This window comes from Ailuropoda melanoleuca, chromosome 6 (assembly GCF_002007445.2).
Source record: "Ailuropoda melanoleuca isolate Jingjing chromosome 6, ASM200744v2, whole genome shotgun sequence".
Taxonomy (NCBI): domain Eukaryota; kingdom Metazoa; phylum Chordata; class Mammalia; order Carnivora; family Ursidae; genus Ailuropoda; species Ailuropoda melanoleuca.
Window position 1 is genome coordinate 104,155,479 of NC_048223.1, and position 23,459 is coordinate 104,178,937.

Here is a 23,459-nt window from a genome sequence, read left to right on the forward strand (position 1 = left end):
CTATAAATAAAGAACCCTCCAGTTATGCAAACCCATTCAACCATAGGCTCTATAGAGTTCAGCTTATTTTGAATGCATACTTGATACTAATCACTGATTGTTCTCTAGTACTAAATTATCACTTTGCATCTTCACAACTCTTTTTTCTGAGTTGAGGACTAACGTAATGGAACTTACTCATCCAAATGAGCCTTCTACCATTCAAAATAATCACTCCCTGAGGCGTTATGCCTTGCACAATACATACTGATTAGATTTTTATTTTGTTTGTGGGTGTTTTCTAATTTATTTTTATTAATAATTTTATCAACCACAATCCTAGATTTTTCTTTTTGGAAAGGGATCATTTGCTTTGGGAGGTTTTTCTTCTTTTTATCAAACACCCTAGTTTCTCTGTTCAAACACTCAACTTATCCTTTTTTTCTATTGTTTCAGAAAAACAAACGAAAACCCAATTTAAAAGTCCTTTTAGAAAAAAAATAGATCACTAAGAGGAATAATGAACACATTTTACTTATCAAATGACAACTATTTTTATATTCTTTTAATCTTCTACTATATACATTTGATTCATTCACAAAGTGATAAATCCCTCAAGAATAAGTCAGAAGATATAAATAGGTTAATAACTTTTAATGACTTAAAGGTGCTTCTTCCCTAACACAAAAATCTCTTGTATAGAGACAATCTGTTTGGGAGAATGTGGAGTAAAGTAATGTACAAGTTCTACGTTTTTCAAGTTGTAAGAAAGATGCCCTGAGTACTCATGATGTGGGACAATGAGAATTTTTTTAGCTTTTCTGAGATAGGTTATCTTCCTTAGTTTATACCAAAAACTTTTCAGGAAACTTTAATAGACATTGTTGTCACACTAAGAACTTCAACAGATATATCCAGTTTACACACCAGCCACAGTTAAGTTCCACTCAGCTAGTGTTCCATATTAATTTAATTCATTATTACACGGAGCCTGATCTTTCTTTCAGAAGAAATGCTGAAGCACAACACAAATGTTTACATTGTCATATATTTTATTTTTAAAAAGTGCCACCTGGTGCATATACAGTCAAATTATTTTTTACAAGGATGCCAAGACCATTCAGGGAGAGAAGGACAGTCTTGTCAATGGTGTTGAGAGATATCCACATGCAAGAGAATGAAGTTGAATCCCTACCTTACCCCACATACAAAAATTAACTCAAAATGGATCAAAGACCTAAATATAAGGTCTAAAATTATGAAACTCTTAGAAGAAAACGTAGGGGAAAATCTCTGCTATGTTGATTTCTTGCAACAGCAAAATCACAGGCAACAAGAGAAAAAATAGATGGACTGGACTTCATAAAAATTAAACACTTTTCTGCATCAAAAGACACTATCAAGAACAAAAAATGATAAACCCACAGAATGATAATACCTGCAAATTATTTACTTGATAAAAGGTTAATATCCAAACTATTTAAAGAGATCCTATAACTCAACAAGCTGAACAATCCAATTAAGAAACGGACAAATGACTAAGATAGCTATTTCTCCAAATGAGATATACCATACAAATGGCTACTAAGCATATGAAAGGTACTCAACATCACCAGCCATTAGGGAAATGGAAATCAAAACCACAATGAGATACAACCTCACACCCATTAAAATGACTATTATCAAAACAACAAAAACCTGAAGATAACAAGTGTTGTCAAGGATGTAGACAAATTGGAACCCTCATGCACTCACTGCTAGTGGAAATGTAAAATGGTGCAGCCACTATGGAAAAAAGTTTGGGACTTTCTCAAAAAGTTAAACATATAATTACTATATGATTCACCGATTCCACTCCAGGTTATATACCCAGAAGAAAAAAGCAAAGACTCAAAAAGATACTTGTATACCAATGTTCCCAGTGGCATTATTCAAAATAGCCAAAAGGTGGAAACAACCCAAATATCCACTGATGGATGATGGATATACAAAATGTAATATGTACACATAATGGAATATTATTCAGCCATAATAAGGAATGAAATTCTGATATATGCTAAAACATAGACAAAACTTGAAAACATTCTACTAAGAGATAGAAGCCAGACCCAAAAGGACAAATATTATGATTTCACTCACATGAAATATCTAAAATAGGTAAATTCACAGAAAAAAGTAATTAGAAGTTATAGAGGCTGAGGTAAAGAGGTGATGGGAAGTTACTGCTGAATGGGTAGTTTCTATTTGGGATGATGAAAAAGTTGTGGAAATGGACAGTGGTGAGGGTTGCACAACATCGTAGATGTACATAATGCCACTAATTACATATTTAAATAGATAAAATAGTAAATTTTATGTATATTTACCACAATTTTTAAAAAGGGAGGTGAAAAGGTGCTCTACCTGGTTTGAGAGGTCTTTGGTGACAGCATAACAACAATATATAATACTTCTTCCTTTAGATTGTGTTTTCTCCTTTAAATGCTGTTAATGCCAGTAAGTTTTGTGAGCATATACAATAGCTGACAGCAACATGATCTGAGTGCCCGGGACTTTAGTCTAAGTCAATACACCATGCAAAAAAGCGTTCATTTAAATGCTGAGTTGACTCAATTCCAAAAACAATAAAAGAACATCATCCAGTGCATCTATTAGGCATGACAGGATAAGATGACAAATCACAGGTCCCAAGATACTCCTGCTAGTAGCAGGATAATCCTCTGATTTAGGAAGAACCAGTTTCTCTTAATTTCTTCTCTGGTACTATTTTAATAGCTTTATTCTATCTTCTCTCTCCACTTTAGGCTTATTAATACAAAATGCTTAGGTTTGAGATAATTGGATTTCATCCCTGGTGGCTAGTGATATGGCCTGGAAAGGAGAGTAGGGCAGAAAAATTCAAAAGGGGAGTCTAACATATATTTTCAATTTCTCCCAAGATTAAAAAAAAAAAAGTAAAAAAGTACAATTTTAGAATTCTAACAACATCTGCAATAGAGTATTTACACAGTACTCTTGAGGCTTCATTCCCTTACTATTACATCTAAAAATTAAAAGAAAAACTGGTCAAACTTTCCATATTCTAAGGATAAGGATTATATTCAAATGCAAGACAAAGATGCATTTGCCGTAGAGAGGATTTCAATTTTTGGAAAGAACAACAACAAAGGATGATTCTGCTTGTTTATGAGCTTTTTCCCTGATTTCTCATTGAGACGTTAATAAATAATTTCTGATCCTGTAACAGCTAGGAACAGCATAAGAAATGGAACTGATCTGGGTTTACATTCAGCTATGTTTTTTTACCTGACTTGGTGAACTATTTGTAAAACGGAGGTAGTAATCTCCACCTCAGTGGGCTGTGGTGAGGATTAAAAGGTACACTGTACATAAAATATATTTTCTAGTACATATAGTACATGCTTAATAAATGTTCTTTTCCTCCTGACAATTTCTCAGAAAAATGGGAAGGACTGGACACTGACCATGACACCCACTAGTATTAAATGGTACCAGAAATAAGGAACTTACTGTTGCACTTACCAAAATGGCTCAGAACCTTAAAGGTGTTAGAGCCAGAAAAAAATTCGAATGTGTCTCTTTCTGGATCTTTAAGCTTAGGAGGGGCAATAAAAAGAAAGAAAAAGGCAGACTTCTTGATTGAAAAAAGAAAAGTCAAGGTGATTTATACGAACCAATTTATAGGGGCACCTGGCTGGCTCAGTCCATAGAGCATATGATCTCAAGATTGTGAGTTCGAGCCCCACATTGGTGTGGAGCTTACTTACAAAACAAAACAAAATAAAACAAAAACAACAAATGAACCAATTTAGAAATAATACATTTTCATAATCCTAAACCAAGAGTCACTCTGTATCTGTGAAGGGCATTAAGTAAATATTAACAAACTCTCTCTCCATCCCACTCTCCCTTGGGGTAAAGACTTCTGAAAATTTAACAATTATACATATATAATGTTGATGCTAATTCCATGGAACTTACTTCATGTTTAGGTCTTTCATGCAACCTCAAAGATCAACTACTTCTATTCACTTAAAAGAGTTCCTTGTTGTTTCAAAAAATAGTTCCCCTTGCACTTATTAGAAGCCTATCAGTGATATCTTTATCATAAAGAAAAAATTTTAAATTTAAATAAGGACGCTTTCTCAGAAATCCATTCTTTACCATGATCCTGCTAAGAAATAACCCTTCACTAAAAACAGTAATTTCTATAGAAACATAATCTGATGCCAAATACCTTGACATTAAAAATCTATTCAGAAAAGAAGGTCACCTTTCTATTAAGTTCATGATCATCTGCAACACTTAAAAAGAAAATTCAATAACAAAAGAGTGATGAAAAATTCCACTGCCATCTGTCCAGCATTCCAGTTTTTCTAAAATATATAGGAACCTAAATGAGTTTAAAATTGGTATTTTTTTTCCTTATTCCTTAGATTTTCCCTTACAACTCTAGTCCAGTACATCAATACTTGGTATCACCAGTTAGAGCAAGAGAACTACTTTCATGGCATTCATCATTCTATATACATTATTTCATTTAAGCCTTATGCCAATAGTTTATTGCCCATCCCACCCTTCTGACATATGCATCTCCCCCCCTTTTTTTATTAAATGAAGAAACTGAGACTCAGAGAGGTTAAGTAACATGCTGGTAGCTAAGAGCTAGCACAAGGTAGAGCTGGGATCCTAACCAAGGTCAATCACTCTCAAAGGGTTCTGCTTTTTCTACAACCTCACAGCCTCTAAGGTACAGATAAAAATAAGACTGGGCCTAAACTCAGAGTGTATGGGACTTAACCTTCAAAACAGATTATTCTGGCTTTTTTCCTCTTTTTTTTTTTTTAAGATTTTATTTATTTATGTGACAGAGAGATAGCCAGCGAGAGAGGGAACACAGCAGGGGAGAGGGAGAGGAAGAAGCAGACTCCCACCCGAGGGCGATGTGGGACTCGATCTGGAATGCCGGGATCACGCCCTGAGCCTAATGCTTAACGGCTGTGCTACCCAGGCGCCCCAGGCTTTTTTCCTCTTAAATCACATTTTACATTCAGATTACTCTGACTTAATAGCTATTGGCTAACATTTGCTTGTTAAAAAAACCACATTTTGCAGATTAGCAGACAGATCGTGAACTACAATTATGAGGTGATTTAAGTACTTTATGCCACTCACTGGATGAGAAAAGAATTTCTCATTTGAAACCTCAGCAATAAATTTCTGGATATAATATTATAAAACTAAGTAACAGAATATGAAGAGTAATGGAAACCACAGGTCTTTTTATGCCTATTTGCCACTTGAAAAATGAACGAGCACTAAACAACCTAAAAAATATTAATCCTCCCTTTGTTTTCCATTTTCACTCTACTGTCCACTGTAACAATAAATTCAGCAACATAACATTTTTAGCAGTCCTCTATACAAACAAAACCAAAGAGAAAAAATTAATAAACAGTATAGATTATTCCCTTCACTCCGCGGAGAGGAAGGAGCTGGGTTAAAAACAACCTTCTTGCTTTTTCACAAGTCCAAAGCCCTAATCTTAGGTGGACTTTCAAGATTTTTTTGGCTTGAGTTGTCCTGGGACACTTATCACTCTGATCCATCTGTCTGTCCCATGTAAGCAAAAAAAGGCTAAACAGTGCTCTCAAATAAAGACCCACAAACTCAAAATTTGTTGTTTAGAAAGCACCTGCATTAGGGCAACTTCATAAAATAGAAAACCAGAGCACCCAACAGGACTAATTAAGGAAAAAGTAGCCTCAGGAGAAGGGAAAAGAGAAACACGTATCTGCAGAGGAAGACAAAAATGCAAAGGGCCACTTTCTGATACATATCATGTGCATGTTCTTTTCATGTGCATTTTTTATATAAAACAGTCCACTGCTCATCAGTGGCTCAGTACTACCTAGAATCTAAACATTGACTTTCATGTATATAACTCATCTATACTTGGCAGACAAACTGGTTAAAGCATAATTAATGTACATACTCCCATTAGAGAAATAAAATGTTAATCTACAGTATTACAGAGATAAGGGGCTAAATACCAAAACTGATATAAATCTTACAGGCAGATTTGAGGATTAAAATTTATTTAGGTCCAAGACAATCAGGAAAAATTAGTTTATGTCAACAGGAAAGATCTTTATTTTGGAATTTTTAAAATTTTATATAAAAGCATCAATCTTACATAGAAATCCTGCAAATAAACTAATAAAAACATAAAAAATACATAGCTTACTTTAATTATAGGAATAGCTGATGATAAAGAGGATCTTCTCTGAAAAAAATGAGGCTGGCATTCAGATGAGATGAAGATAATGAGGTTCCCATCAGAATGGATGTTACTGAACACTGTGACACACTTCATTCAAAGGAATGAATGTACCAAACTGTACACAAAATCATAAAATTCTTTATGAAAGTAATACAAGTCATGCCAGTAATTTCTCTTTTAACAAGCAAACAAACAAAAAACCCTAACAATCCCTCAACTTAACTTCATTCTACCAAAGATCTATGTCGTTTAGTTTGGGGAAATTACAAGTTTAGAACTGCTATAAATACAGCTTAATATTCTTAGAGTCCATGTATGTATTTTTGCCTTAATTATCCTCTTCCTTATTAGTGACAAATCAAAGTTTTAAATTATTTACCACTAAGTCTATCAACTCTAACATATGGCATGAAGATTTAAAACAAATGTTCTTATCAAAACGAACTATAAAAAAAGGTTAATAATCAAAACCAAACAAAACCATGACACTCTTCTCACCAAAGTAGTTCTGCTACAGCCATTTTCTAGAAAACCAAAGACAGAGTTAAATACCATCCTCCACTCTCTCCATGAAAAAGTCATATACATTTCCCACATTTGAAAACAAGGGATTAAAAAAAAAAAAAACCAACTTCACCTAGGCAGCTGTTTTCTCAGAATAAATTTTGGCAAAATTTACAGTGTGATAAGGTAGGCCCTAAGCCAATAACCACATTCTCTCAACCACTCCAAAACCATTTGAGATGTGATGTCCTATCCAGATACTTCAGAAGCATCAATCCTAGCTTCACTATCAATTTCACTACATTCTATGAAAACTAGTAATCTATCTATGCTGTAAATGGTTAACTCCATATCACTCAAAATATTGTTTGTCAGAATAGTCAATTCACAGATTATGCTAGATATGCAGTTTTACAGCACAACTAATAATTTCATTTCAGATAAAATTAACATGTATTGGGTTATTCCTTCCCTCAATAAAAAAATCAAATGCTTATTAAGTATCTTCTCTACATTGAAAATAGTAATATACAAAGAAGACAGCTATTTAAATAGCTGCTACTTATTAACACCTAACATATAACAAGCTAATTCTGAAAAAAATTAAGAAACCAAGTCTTCACTGTATCCTCTAAATTCTGAAGTCAATATATACAGGGAGGAAAAAAAATGAAAGAAATTACATGGTGCCACATTTCATTCTGCACAGAAATTTGGCATTTTCCATAAACACTTGAAGCAAGAAAGTAGATCAACAACATAATGTTACTGATGCTAAGAGTTAGAACACAGAAGGAAAACAAACTTAAAATTTATAATCAGAAATAAAAGTGGTTGGGGTGCCTGGGTGGCACAGCGGTTAAGCATCTGCCTTCCGCTCAGGGAGTGATCCGGCGTTACGGGATCGAGCCCCACATCAGGCTCCTCCGCTATGAGCCTGCTTCTTCCTCTCCCATTCCCCCTGCTTGTGTTCCCTCTCTCGCTGGCTGTCTCTATCTCTGTCAAATAAATAAATAAAATCTTAAAAAAAAAAAAAAAAAGAAATAAAAGTGGTTACTGCCACTGCCTGTATTAAAAAATATTAAGCAAATAAAGATAATGGTGCCTGGAGTATTTGAATAGCCCTTTATTATATTAATTTTGTAAGAAATTATTTATAGTCAGCAATTATCATAAAAGCAGGTTGTAACTTCATGCTTATATATAATAACTTTAAAATCACCTTTAAATTTAAATCCCCCTTATTCTCATACATTCACTGAAACCAAAAGCTGGCTCTTAGTAGGGGGAAAAAATCAAGAAAACTGATAAACCTCTTGCTAGACTGATGAAGGGAAAAAAAGACAACAATTACCAATTTCAGGAATGAAAAAGAGAACGTACTACAGATCCTACAGACATCAAAAGAGTAATAAAAGTATTATGAAAATTATGCCAATAAATTTAAAACTCAGTGAAATGTACACAAATTATCAAAACAAGAAGAAACAAACTCTGACTAGCCCTATATTTAACAGCTGAATGCATAATTTAAAACCTTTCTACAAAAATAATTCCTGGCCCACATAGCTTCACTAGTTAATTCTATCAAATACTTAGGAAAAAATAATACCAATTCTACCCAAACTTTCAGAAAATAGGAAAGGGGAACAGTTCCCAACTCATTATATGAGGTCAGCATTACCTTAAAATCAAAATTCAACAGATGTAAGACAACGACAAACCTGATGAACATAATGCAAAAACCCTCAACAAAATACCGGCAAATCAAATTTGCCAATATATAAAACGAATACTACATAACCAAGTGAGATTTACTTCAGGACTGCAAAGTTGATTGAACATTCAGAAATCAATCAATGTAACTCATCCTTTTAACAAGCTAAAAAAGAAAAACCATACGGATCATCTCAATAGAGGCAGGAAAACATTCAATGAAATTTAGCACTCATTCTGGTTAAAAAGAAAACTCCCAGAAAACTAAGAATAAAAGGGAACCTTCCAATCTGATAAAAAGCATTTATAAAAACCCTACAACATCATACTCAATAGTGAAAACTGAACACTCTCTCCCTAAGATCAAGAACACAGCAGAGGTCCATTCTCAACACCTCTATTCAACAAAGTACTAAGGTTTTACTGCAATAAGGCAAAAAAAAAAAAAGTTTTTTCTAACAAAATATAAAGATATACAGATTTTAAAAAAGGATATAGAGATTGGAAAGAAAAAAGGGACTTGCAGATGATCTGATCATGTACATACAAAATTCTAGTAAGTCTATAAAAGAGCTACTAGAATGAATAATTAAATTTAGAAAGTCACAGGATTCAAGAATATACAAAAATCAGCTGTTATTTCTAAATGTTAGCAATAGAAAATAAAATATCAAATAGCATTTACAAGTACATAAAAAAATAGGAAATACTTAACAGATATATGTAACAAAATATATGTAAGACCTTTACACCAAAAATGACAAAACACTGCTAAGAAATTCTAAAGAAGATTAGGTAAATGGCCCAATGTATCATGTTCCTGGACTGGAAGACTCAATGTAGTTAAGACATCAATTCTCTACAAACTGACCTAGAAATCAAAGCAATCCTAATCAAAATCCCAGCAGGCATTTTTGAAAATTTGATAAGCTGATTTTGAAATTTATATAGAAATGTAAAGGACACAGAATATTAAAACAATTACAAAAAAGAATAGAGGACTTACACTACGTGGCTTAAAGACTAACAAAAAACCTACATAATCAATCAAGATGACAATGTGATATTCACTTCGATCAATGAAATAGAATGTCAACATACAGACCAACACATATTGATCAATATATGCACAGGACATGTATCTGACAAAGGACCACTACTCAGAATACATAAAAAACTTCTACAACTCAACAATAAAAAGACATCCCAATAAACACAGACATTTGAATAGGCACTTCACAAAAGAAATATAAATAGCCAATAACCACATGAAGATATTCAACATTGCTAGTTATGAGGGAAATACAAATAAAATCACAATAACACTACACATTTATTAAAATGGCTAAAATTCAAAGGATTGATAATATCAAGCATAGGTGAGGATTGGATCAAGTAGAATTTTTATGTTTGCTGGGTGGGACTTTAAAATGGTATCAGTACTTTTAAAAACCATTTGTCTATTTCCTATAAGGTAAATATATAATCTGGCAATTATATTCCTAGGTATTTACCCAAGAGAAATAAAAATATACATCTACAAAACGACTTGTAGTATGTGTAGAACCAATGTTCATAGCAGTTTTATTCATAATAGCCCCAAAGGGAAACAACTCAAACATCCATCAACAGATAAGTGGATAAACAACTTGTGATATAGAGGCATCCCCTGCTTTTTGAAAGTTCAAAAAGTTATGCCACTTAACTTTGATGAAAGACCTACATTTGTACTTGTTTTTGCTAACTGAAATAAATCTGAAGAGGGTTTTCGCTTCTATGAAAAAAGGTGAAAAGCAAAAATGGCATTCAGCACTTGTTTTGCAAGCAGCGCTTACAAAGGCGGTATGCACCACAAGCAGCAAGAGTGGCTCTGCCACAGTTCTTCCCTGGGACTTACACTCAACATCTCAGCATCAAGCCACCATAGCTTTGAATTACGTCTGTGCTTTACCTCAACTTACTTTGTGTTTCCATCAGCAAGATGTGTTTTAAGGTATCAGAAAAGCCTAAGAAAGGTTAACTTGGGGGGGGGCTAGAAATCCTCAAAAATTTTTCCATATAAATTAATGGTAACTATTTCTTTGCTTTATAACATTTCAGCTTACAAACAATTTCACAGGAACTCTCTACTTTCAGATAGTGGGGGGAAAACCTGTAGCCACACAATGGACTACTACTTGACTCCTCTCTCCAAAAAAAAGTATAAAGAAAAACATGATAATTGTATAATGCTGACTGGTTAACATCACTAGTAATAAGACTTACCAACATTATGTACCCCTGATATTATACTCTGAGAAGGGTACACCATCTCTGTAGTGTTCTTCACAAATATGCATAATACTTCAATCATGTGAAAAACATCAGACAAACCCAAATTGTGGAAGATTCTACAAAAATATCTAACCAGTACTCTTCAAAAGTGTCAAAGCAATGAAAGACAGGACTGCCACAGAAGACACTAAGGAAATATGACAACTAAATGTAATGTGGGATCCTAGATTGGAATAAAGAATCTTAGCGGGAAAATCTGTAAAAACTGAGTAACGTCCATAGTTCAGTTAGTCGTACTATACTAATGTTAATTTCTTATTTCTTTTAATTGTACTGTGGTCAATTATAGTCAAGAAGTCACCATAAGAAGAGAATAGAGACCAACTATTATTTCTGCAGCTCTTCCATAGGTCTAAAATTATTTCAAACTTTTTATAGTTTAAAAATGTAAGGGGTAAAAAAAAAAATGAATGAACTATTTACTGACAGACACAATATCAATGAATTACAAAAACATTATGCTGAGCAAAAGAGGCCAGACACAAGAGTACACACTGCATGATTATATGAAATTCTGAGAAGGGCAAAATTAATCTATAGCGACAAAAAGCCCTGAGGCAAAGGGCAGGGTAAGAGGGAGAACTGACTTCAAAGAGGCAATGAGGGACCTTTTTGGAGTGATGGAAATATTCTTTATCTTAATTGTGGTGGTAGTTACCCATGTGTATACATTTTGTTGAACTAAATTTATATCCTTAAAATGCATGTTTTATTGTATGTAACTTATTCCTCAATAAAGTTTATTAAAATTTAAAAAATAAGTTCATATTTAAAAGTATTTCACTTGAATAGTGCATATTTTATACTGAGTAAACTCAAATATAGTGATTCTTTTTTTTTTCTTTCAGTTTTCAATTAATTTTTAAGTTTTTAATCACCTGATGCTCATCACAACAAGTATAGTCCTTAATCCCCACCTCCTATTTTACATTCCTTCACCCACCTCCGCTCTGGTAACCAGTAGTTTGCTCTCTATAGTTAAGGGTCTATTTCTTGGTTTCTCTCTCTCTCTCTCTGTTCCCCCCTTTGTTTGTTTTCTTTTTATATTCCACATATAAGTGAAATTATATGGCATTTGTCTTTTTCTGACTGACTTATTTCACTTAACATTATACTCTCAAGCTCCATCCTTTAGTTACAAATGCCAAGATTTCATTCTTTTTTATGACTGAATAATATTCCATTGTGTGTATGTATGTGTAGTGTGCGTGTGTATGTGTGTGTGTGTGTATATATATATATATATATATATATATATATATATATATCACATCTTCTTTAACCAGTCATCAATCAACAGACACTTGGGCTGCTTCCCTGATTTGGCTATCATAAATAATGCTGCTATAAACACAGCAGCCTATGTATCCCTTTGAATTAGTGTTTTTGTATTCTTTGGGTAAATACCCAGTAGTGTAATTCCTGGATCACAGGGTAGTTTTATTTTTAATTTTTTGAGGAAGCTCCATATTGTTTTGTACACTGGCTGCACAAGTGTGCATTGCCACCAACAGTGCACAAGGTATCCTTTTTCTCCACATCCTCGCCAACACCTGTTGTGTCTGTGTTTTTTATTTTAGCCATTCTTACACATGAGGTGATACCTCACTGTAGTTTTGATTTCCATTTCCCTGATGGTGAGTGATGCTGAGCATCTTTTCATGTGTCTGTTGGCCATCTGTTTGTCTTCTTTGGAGAAAGGGCTGTTCTTCTTCCCATTTTTAATTAGATTATTGAGTTTTAGAAGTTCTTTATGTATTTTGGATAGTAACCCTTTCTCAGATGTCATTTGCAGCTATCTGCTCCCATTCAGTAGGTTGTCTTTTAGTTTTGTTGACTTTTTTCTTCGCTGTGCATAACCTTTTTATTTTAATGTAGTTTCCATAGTTCACTTGCTTTTGTTTCCCTTGCCTCAGGGAACCTATCTAGAAAAAAGCTGCTAGAGCCGATGTCAGAGAAACTACTGCCTCTGCTCTCTTCTAAGATTTTTATGGTTTCAGGTCTCACATTAAAGTCTTTCTGTTTCTTACAGATTTTTTTTTATTTTATCTTATTTTATTTTATTTTTTCCAGGATTGTTGCTGAGGGCATTTCAGCAGGAAGATCAGTAGGAGAAGGAAGGGAAGAATGAAGGGGGGGGTAAACAGAAGGGGGAATGAACCATGAGAGACTATGGACTCTGGGAAACAAACTGAAGGCTTCAGACAGGAGGGGGGTGGGGGACTGGGATAGGCCAGTGATAGGTATTAAGGAGGACACGTATTGCATGGAGCATTGGGTGTTACACGCAAATAATGAATCATGGAACACTACATCAAAAACTAAGGATGTACTGTATGGTGACATAACATAATAAAAAATTATTTTAAAAAAAGCTTTTAATTAATTTATTTAAGTTTTTATTTTAATAAAGTATAGTGATTCTTAAACTGATTTATTAAAACTTATGTACCCAAACTGTTCGTTCAATATGCACTTACTGAGCACCTACTACACGCCAGGCTTTAGGCAACACATAGGATAAAAAAGTGAAAAAGAAAGCCCTTGCCCTTGAAGAACTCACAGGCCAATGGGGAGACAGGCAAGCAAACAAAAGTTGCAAATGATATATAAATTGCTCTTAGGAAATGAGGTACCAAGGTGTCAGGACTGCAGAGAAGACAGTGTCTCAGACAAGGCTTCAGAACAAATACAGACCCTTTCCAAGAACTTATCCTGTGAAACTATTACACTTATTCCAGGGATGTTTATTCCAAATTCTCAGAGCTTTCAAAAACCACTTCTTTTAATATTGTCTCTATACTTTATGCCATATTTTTCTGATGAAAGTCCTTAGCACTTCACGGGTGTGGTTTGTTAGTTTTTTATATAACAAAAGTTACTCTTGGATAAATTTAATGAATACTATTCTGGAAAACAGGAGAAAGTATAAGCCAATAAACTTGTTTTCCTATGTGCTTTATGAAATGAAGGTAGTATCATAAGAAGACTAACGATGTTTTCATCCAACACTGAGTTGTTGAAATAATGTACAGTATCTCAAAGGAGACTCTCTTAAAGGAGATTGCTTTTTTGAGTGCTTAAGTCCTGGTTTGTTTGTTTAAGGGAGGGAACTTAGTACTTTGAAATTATACCTCACTATAAATTGTCATTGTTCAAAATGATAAACTTATCATAATACATATATATGTGTGTGTGTGTGTGTGTGTGTACTCACACACATGTATAAATGTATACTAAGGTTTGAATCTCGGTTCAGCTCTATCATAGCTAAACACCCTTGGACAAAGTCCTTAATGTCCTAGCATCATTTGTAAAATGAAGACAACAGTATCTGCCTCATAGAGTTTTTGTAAATATTAAATAAGTGCCGTGAATGAGATAACCCATGTATTAAATAAAATAATCTATTATTAGAACAGGGCTTACTTAGCACATAGTAAGCACTTAATAAATGTTAATAATTATTATTTTATATATAAGCGAAGTATATTAGTGCCTTCACTAAGAGTAAGCATTAAAATATGAAGTGGGATTACAAAAACAAAAAAGCAAAAGGAAGAAATCATAAGGTATCTCTATAGTTTAGACTTTTTTCAGTGACTTTCATTAAACAAGAGAATTTATTTTTTCATTATTCTGTGGGAACATGTAGTTATCTCAATGCTCAGTAACAAAATGTGCCTGAACACTACAGGTTTTCAATAAATACTAACAACTATTTCAATACAATGATATAGTCTTAATAACCAAGGGGGGAAAAGTCTGTCACTTTTTTTCCTACTACCTTCTATTTTCCTACTAACTTTAGATAGTATCTCTTTCAGCTGAATTAACTCACCCTTCCTTTCCCTGGAGAGGTAAAATTCTAGGAAGGAGAATTTACTAATTCTACCCTCAGAATTTGGAAAGATCTACCCTGAGAAAGTACAGCACTTCCAACCTGCTTTCCAAGAAGTGGTCCTAAAAGTGTCTTTGTCCACTTAGAAAAATATATAAGAATAAAAATGCAGCAAAAACAACTTTAAGGCAATAGAAAATGAAATAAACAACAAAGAGTATGGAGGGAGAAAGGGAAATTCAAACCAAGTCAGTGTATATTTTTAATATATAACTTGTTTGGTACAAAGCATAGCCACATCTATGTGGCAACTACCTATAAACTGTATGTGTTCATTTTTGCATTATTATATTGCAATACATATTACATACATTTATAATACACTTATATGTTATAACGCATATTATTATACTAGCCTAAATTGAACATCAAATTGAGATCTAATTTGAGAGGGAACTCAGTTTTCTAATACTGTTACAAGAGGTTTCTGAAGATGTGAATTTATACATTTTAAGATTTTTGTGTAAAGATAGTATTTTTTATAGAAAATTTCTGAAAGATTCTTTTTCAAGTGTCATAGCAATACACACATGCATGCACATACATATATACACATGTACTCAACTCAGTCCTTCATCTCCACTACTTAAATGACATTTTCACATCAAAATCAAATGAATTTTAATAAAAACTTCGTTAAATTCTGAAAATATCTTGCAACTGTTAACTAATCCACTGATTATTTCAAATATATCTCAGAGACAGGAAGGGAAAAACAGCATAGTGCTGTGTTTAAAGTCTATTTGATAATGAACAAAGCAATAGCTCTAATTTTTAAAAAGTCTTTACATAGTGTATTTGCAATCATTTTAATGGAAAGAAACACATTTTCCATTTGTCTTAAGAATAACATTAAAATTTTTAACTGATATAAGTTTTCCTTGGGTGGAACGCGAGATACAAAATTCCATGTTGAAGAATAGTTTACAGAGTAAAAGCCAAAAGTGCCCTGATATACACATTAATGTATAATTTCACCATACTATTTCTTACCAGGAACTCTAAAATAATTTAGCACTTGTTCTACATATCTATATTATGTAAATCTCAAGGATATCTGGTAATTTCAATATTCATAAATATCAACGGAAGGAGCTTTGATAATAAGAGCTTCTAGTAGCTAAATATATGATTAAATCAACAAGTGTTTAGCAAATTGCCTTCTGTAGACCCACTGTGTTTTATCTAAAACAGTTTTTAACCAATCGAAAAGTGCTACTCACCAGCAAGTGTATAATCCATATCAAAACCAAAACACTTTATTTTTTCCATGGCTAAACTTCGGTTCACAAACACCCTAAAAAAAGAAGCAAAAAATGTTCTCTCAATTAACACTGAAGCAAACTCCCCCCAAAATTCCTAAGTTTAATGTAATTGTTTGGTTATCTTTCTAGATTTTTTCATTTAAATACCAATATTAAGATTCATAACAGGCGTACCTGGGTGGCTCAGTTGGTTAAGCGTCTGCCTTCGGCTCAGGTCATGATCTCAGGATCCTGGGATAGAACCCCACTCCCGCATCAGGGCTCTGGCTCCCTGCTCAGCAGGAAGTCGGCTTCTCCCTCTCCCTTTGCTCCTCCCCCTGCTTTGTGCCCTCTCTCTCTCTCTCTCTCTCACTTTCTCAAATAAATAAAATCTTTAAGAAAGGGATGCGTGGGTGGCTCAGTCATTAAGCGTCAGCTCAGGTCATGATCCCAGGGTCCTGAGATCAGATCAAGTCCTGCATCAGGCTCCTAGCTCAGCAGGGAGCCTGCTTCTCCCTCTGCCTGCTCCACCTGCTGTCCCCACTGCTGTTCCCCCTGCTTGTGCTCTCTGACAAATAAATAAATAAATAAATAAATAAAATCTTTAAAAAAAAAAAACCAACTTAAAAGATTCATAACAAAAATTATTCAAAGTCCTTCTTATACCATAAATGAAACCAGATATTATATGAAACTATATGTATTTTCTTACTGTTCTTGGTATTAACAATGCCATGTGCTAAAGACTTCTGAGAATCAGCTCTCCTTTTCTAAGTTTGACCCCCAAGATAAGCTTATTTTTGAGATTTTATCATACAGTCATTCATTTATAAATTATTTAATAAACAGAGGTTCAGTTAAAGCCTACCACATGCCAGATACTAAAGGCATAAACATAAATAGATTCATTCAAACACTGAGTGCTTACTATGTCCCCAACAAGGTACATGATAAAGCAGTAAATGAACAAGTGTACCTGCCCCTGGACTTCTATTTTAATTTACAATCTCTATCCTTGAGGAATTCAGCCTAGCAGGAGAGACAGTTATACATAAATAATTTTAGCAATTCAATAAATGCTATAAAATAAGACAGAGACAAGAATACCACTTCTTTAGAGAGGAAGAGATGTCTGAGCTTAATCTTAAGCAACCAGTAGAAGTTTTCCAAATGAACAAAGCAACAAAAGCAATCCAGGCAGAATAACCAAGCATGGACAAGGTTTATAGTGAACTATAAAACATTTAGTATGGCCGGAGCTGAAGAGTTTTCTTTGGTTTTGCTTTTCTGTTTGTTTTTGCAAAAGGAGGTTTTCCAGAAGAGCAAGAGTAGGGAGAAGGGGCAATAAAAGCTATGAAGCTAAAAAGATTAGCAGGAGTCAAAATCATGAGGACTTTGTATGTCACATTACAGTTTGGACTTGATCGTGCAAGCAAGGTCAAATTACCAGATTTTGAAGAAATGAAATAATCAGATTCAAATTTTAGAAAGATCACTTTTGAAGACACAGGGAAAACTAAACATATAATAACATGGTAAATCATCACCATGATGCTGTTTGGGGGTAAGTTTTACTCATCTCTGAAAACAAAAGTATCCCTTTGGGGCACCTAGGTGTCTCAGTCAGTTAACTGTCCGACTCTTGATTTCGCCTCAGGTCATGATCTCAGGGTCATGAGATCAAGTCCCATGTCAGGGTCCGTGCTGGGCATGGAGCATGCTTGGGATTCTCTCTCTCCCTCCTCCTTCTCCCTCTAACCCCCACCCCTCTCTTAAAACACAAACACACACACACACACACACACACCCTCTCCCTTTCCATCTCATCCCCAGCTTGATAGCCAAAATTACTGAATAGTTTATTCTATTACCAAGCTTTTTCTTTGCCTTCATTTTAGAAGTAACTGTGAGAAATGAGAATGCTACAAATCACCTAGAAACCTTGTTAAAAAATAAAGATGCCTGGACTGGGCTCCTATTCATGATGCAGGTCAATAATCTCCAAAGAGGAGTGACTGTACCAGGGGATGCAGAAGACACCACTGGGTACAAAAAGATCTCAGATCTTCTACTGACACTTACTTCATCATTTCAGTATGTCTAATTTGTATATGTTTTCTACTATATATAAATAAGGACAACAGTGCATGAAGGGATGAATGTTCTACATTTTAACTGATGCAATACTGAAGAGTTCGGAACCACTAATCTAGGTAATGACTCTTCACCAATTCATATATTAGTATTTCAAATTTTAACAGAAAACTTTTCCTCTCATCAGAATGTATGCACCAATTTTAAAATGCAGACCAAAAAAATCAAGTATTTGCTTAGAAATATTGTAATCAAGGACTTAAAATCAATAGGCCCTTGAATTAAGAACTATTAATCTTCTGAAAAATATGAAAATCATTACTTATCTTAGTGTCTTATGCACACTAGATTAACTCTATAAAACCCTTAGTTCCTGAGAACTAAATCCTGAGAATTAATGCCAGTATTGGTATTTAGCTCCTTATCTCTGTAACACTGTAGATTAACACTTTATTTTTCTAATGGGATTATGTATTTATTATATTATGCTTTAACCAGTTTATCTACTAAGTACAGATGAGTTACATATAAAAGTCAATGTTTAGAATCTAGATAATACTGAGTCTTGTATATTAGCTTTGCCACTGACCAATAGTGGACTATGTTTTTGTTTTTTTTCCCAAGATATTATTTATTTGACAGAGAGAAAGACAGCAAGAGAAGGAATACAAGCAGGTGGAGTGGGAGAGCGAGAAGCAGGCTTCCCGCTGAGCAGGGAACCTGATGTGGGGCTCGATCCTGGGATCACGACCTGAGCCGAGGCAGACGCTTAATGACTGAGCCACCCACGTGCCCCAATGGTGGGCTATGTTTTATACAAAAAGTACCTAAAAGGCCTATTTATAATTCTTCATATCCCAAATTACTGTAGCAATGGTCCTTTGCATTTTTGGCTTCCTCTGCAGATAGGTGTTTTTCTTTTCCTTTTCCTGGGACTTCCTATTCCCTTAATTAGAACGGATGGGTGCTGTGGTCTCCTATTTTAAGTTTCCCTAATATAGGCCCTCTCTAATGGATGGGAGAGGGGATAGAAGCCTAATGGATAGCTGAAAGATACAAGGAGCTACAAGTAAATGACACCCACCCAAATCTTTTTTTTTAACACCCGCAAATCCAAATATATCACCATGATCCTTGTACCACTTCATCAAATTTCACTGTGCTTTTACTGATAAAAAGCATCTACTTATTATCACCTTTTCTCAGTTACATAAATCCTTCTGAAGGCACAAGAGGTGTAAGACACAAAGCAATGGTTCTAACTCTGGAAAACAAATGTTGCCATTGAAGATTAGGCTTTTCAAACACACTCTCAATTCAGGCTAGAGGCCAACAGGATCAAATCCTTGATCAGAGCCTAAACAGCTGACATGCCTAAAATATTCTATGGGAATTCAGGCAGGAATGACCGGGAAGATTCTTGTGATACAATCCAGGAGGGGTATATGTTGGGACCACATGATAAAAGAAACAGGTTTGTTTCTGATAGAGTGATGTGAGCTGGTTTCAGGCACAGCTCAAACACAAGGTAAAAAACACACTTTGCTAATATCAATCAGTGCTAAAGGTAGAAAGAAACTGTCAACAGACCCAGCAAGATAGCTTACCAGTTTCTTTATTGGTCAGAAGAAAGATTAAGCCTGTACTCCTTTATCACATTATTTTAAGGATATGAAGATTATAATGCACCCTAGGTACACTATCCATACAAACTCTTGGAATCACATATGTTGGGAATATGAAAATCTATTGTTTTTGCCAAAATTATCACTGCTAAATATCCATCAAATCACACTCTTTCCCCTTTAATTAACTTGTCACCTTATTCCATCAGCAGATTTGCTGAAAGCCTACTACAAAGCCGGTACCACTTTGTTTCAGGGAGTAGACTGAGGAAAGACTTTTTAGATACCTGACTTTAGGAAATAAGATGTTGTCTTATGAAGACCTTCCACTAAATATCCTTAATCTTTTCATTTTCATTCAAAATAAGTAATCTCATTCACAGAAGCAACTCCTGAATTTAAGAAAGAAACAATCATTCCTGTCTCCCCTTCTCATTCCTATTATGAAACAAAAATCTCACATATGTTTTCACCTCCTTTTCCTAACTTATGCTATAAAACATGGGAGGAAAGGGCACTAGGGAATTAAATCTAATCTGTGTGGGAATACCTAAAGTGTATTAAGTAAAGCTGTAATGATAAAAGGGAATAACTGGATCACAGAGAACTGCAACAATACATACTCTAAGATTTACAAAGATAATAAACATCCAAATGCTGAAAGTGTGCACTGACTTCAGAAGACAGGCAGCCTGGGGCCAGAAATATCATGTCTCTAGGATACAGTCTTCAAGAGAAACAATCCCTTGGCCTCAAACTAATCACTATTCTTTACTGTTAGAACAAAAGAGAGTATTAGGCACTGTGTCAGTTGAAAGACTGGCTCACTGTCCCACCATACATTTAAAACAAAAGATCATATCTGCTTGGAGAATTCAAAAATTTCTATTGGTTCCAGGGCTTTGACTCTCTTTGCCAATGCCAATTTACTTGTGTCACTTTTCTAAATTATTAACCAGTGGAACACACTCCACTGCAGAGCTTCACCTCAAGAATGTGAATACATTTGTGAAATTAACTTTCCAAAGCTTACTTTAAATAAAGCACAAATTTTCCATAAAGCATGACTGACCTAAGCATCCAACCTTAAAATGCAATTATCAGCAAGAAATTCCTACATATTAAGGCATTTGCAAGATACAGATTTGAGCATTAACAAGTGAAACAATCTTTAGGAAACAACACATAAAAAACCTGGCACTATAAAACCAGGCACAGATTTAGACAGAGATAAATGTAACAGCTTTTACTACCATATCCCACCACAGTAAGGCACGAAATTTAAAGAAATTCTATCCAAGTAAATACAGATATTAACCATAAGAAATAAGACTACGTGCTTTAAGAATAGGGATCTAATATCGTCATACTTAAGGAACATGAACATGCGACTTACTAAATTTGGAATTTTGTAAATAGCACACTCTTAGTGGTTTTGCGATTTAACTCATAATTCAAAGCAGCATTACCTCATCTGTCACTGGTTGCCGTTCTGCAGTGTGTGAAACTATCTGAATCAATGAGTTCTTGAAGTCACATAACAGAAGTCTTCAAGTCCCTAGTATAATTTATTTCTGTGTAACTTTAACCTAACTTCAAAAAGACTGTTTTACTCTGAACCAAGCTGCTCAACAGCATGTATCTTCTGAGGCTGTTGGAGAAAACACCTCTGTGTCTAATTTAACTTGTCATTGGATATCACTGTTGCTCCACAAAAATCCATTTGGAATAGAGTTTCTTTGGCGATGGTGAACTTTATCCCTAGCTCCTCCCCCTGTCTAGAGTCACAATTTCCTGGCCAAGGGCCCAACAACAGTTACTGCAACAACAAGTGAGACTAAAGATACAAGTATAAAATCTTCTCGGGCATGTTTTGGTTATGGGTTTGTGTAATAATATACTCAAAGCTTGTTGCAATCAAAGAAAAGTTACAAGTGTTTTTTCTGAGATCGGAAGTAAAATTTAGATTACAAACCAATCAATGTCTCTTTGTGAGTGTATATGTGTTTACTTAATAAAAATATGCTATAATATGGATTTCTTTTCTAATTTAGTATCCTTCTCCCCAAACCAGTTTCTATTTCTGCTTTTGGCACTCTCATTTTACCACTTGACCCTAAAATCTAGTTAATATTATTTCCTCTCCCTCAAATCCACATCATCTCATCTGCCTTTATTTAAATTTCCGAATGTTGGGGCCGCTTGGGTGGCTCAGTTGGTTAAGCAGCTGCCTTCAGCTCAAGTCACGCATGATCCAAGGGTCCTGGGATCCTCCCTTAGCAGGGAGCCTGCTTCTCCCTTTGCCCCTCTCCCTGCTCATGCTTTCTTTCACTCTCTCAAATAAATAAATAAAATCTTTTAAAAATAAATAAAAATAAATACATTTCCAAATGTCTATGGAAACCAAATCTTCCATTCATTTCATACTGCTAACAACTTGTCCAGGTCCTTGTTAACTCATTAACTCTTCGGCAATCACCTTCCAATTGTTCTGCCTGCACACTAACAGCCAAATTGATTGTTTTGAAGTATTGCTACTCAAAAGTGTGGTGTGTGGTCTACAGACCAATGCTCCTCTGTGAATAGTTGTTACTAATCCATGACATGATACATACAGAAATTGCAAGTATTTAGAAACCTTTATAGCAATTGTGAAATTTTACATTTGTTGAATAATAAAAAATAATAAAAATGCAGGGGTGCCTGGATGGCTCAGTCCAAGGAGCATGCAACTCTTGATCTCGGGGTCATGAGTTTGAGCCCCATGTTGGGTGTAGAGATTACTCAAATAAACTTAAAAAAATATATAGACTTACATGTCTCTTCATTTTCTTAGTAATTCATTTTTACTATATTTTATAAATGCATCAATTTGAAAAGACTGGGATGAAAACAACAACAACAAAAAAATGGATCCCCCATCTCTGATAGTTTGAGAAGCACTGTCCCCAGCTCCAACTATGTCACTCTCCTACTTAATAACCTTTAGACATTCCTCACTACCTACCCAAACTATACAAGTTTTTGTATCTTCAAGGAGTTCAAAGCTTTTCACCATCTTTCCAAAATCAGTTTTATCTCATATTGCTCCACATCATGCACCTTTTGCTCTAATAATCAAAATGAACTACTCGCTATTTCCTAAAGGTGTCCTGAGGCTTTGTTTATGCTGTTCCCTATACCTGAAATGTCCTCCTCAGTCATCTTAATTTTTCAAGACACAGCAATCTCAAGTGATTTCTTCAAGAAACTATTCTGGCTGTGCCACAGAACTACTGGCAATGACACCTTTGGGTCTCAGATTACTCTTCTACTTAATGAAAGAGATTATAGAGTTGTGATCCATGTGAGAGGTCTGAATATTCAAAATCCATCATTTTGGCTTGTGGTATATTTTGTCACATACATAAAATATACAGGTAGTTCTCTTATTCTTTACTGGATTATAAACTTTGAGACCAGGATTTACTGCCTTCCCAAAACCTAGCATAGAGACTTATAAAGAGCAGACACAATATTTAACTGATTACTGGGTTTCTTTTGGGGGTAGTAAAAATGCTCTAAAATTAGACAGTGATATTTGTTGCACGACCCTGTGAATATATTAAAACCACTGAACTGTACACTTTAAGAGTGAATTGGATGGTATGTGAACTATATTTCTATAAAGTCGTTATTTAAAAAAAAAAAAACATAATTGCAAGACCTCATTCTGCCTTTATGTCCCTATCCTTCAGGAAAAAGTATGCTTGGCAATG

The 23,459-nt window shown here is 34.5% G+C and overlaps 1 protein-coding gene across 3 annotated transcripts in view; it reads right to left on the reverse strand.

Annotated features, from left to right (window-relative positions):
* NT5C2 (5'-nucleotidase, cytosolic II) overlaps positions 1 to 23,459 on the reverse strand; it is an 81,144-nt gene that overhangs the window by 25,561 nt on the left and 32,124 nt on the right. For all 3 annotated transcript variants that reach the window (XM_034663206.1, XM_034663204.1, XM_034663205.1), the window contains exon 3: positions 15,962 to 16,035. In XM_034663206.1, coding sequence (XP_034519097.1) covers positions 15,962 to 16,035 — 74 coding nt within the window. The remainder of the gene's footprint in view (positions 1 to 15,961; positions 16,036 to 23,459) is intronic.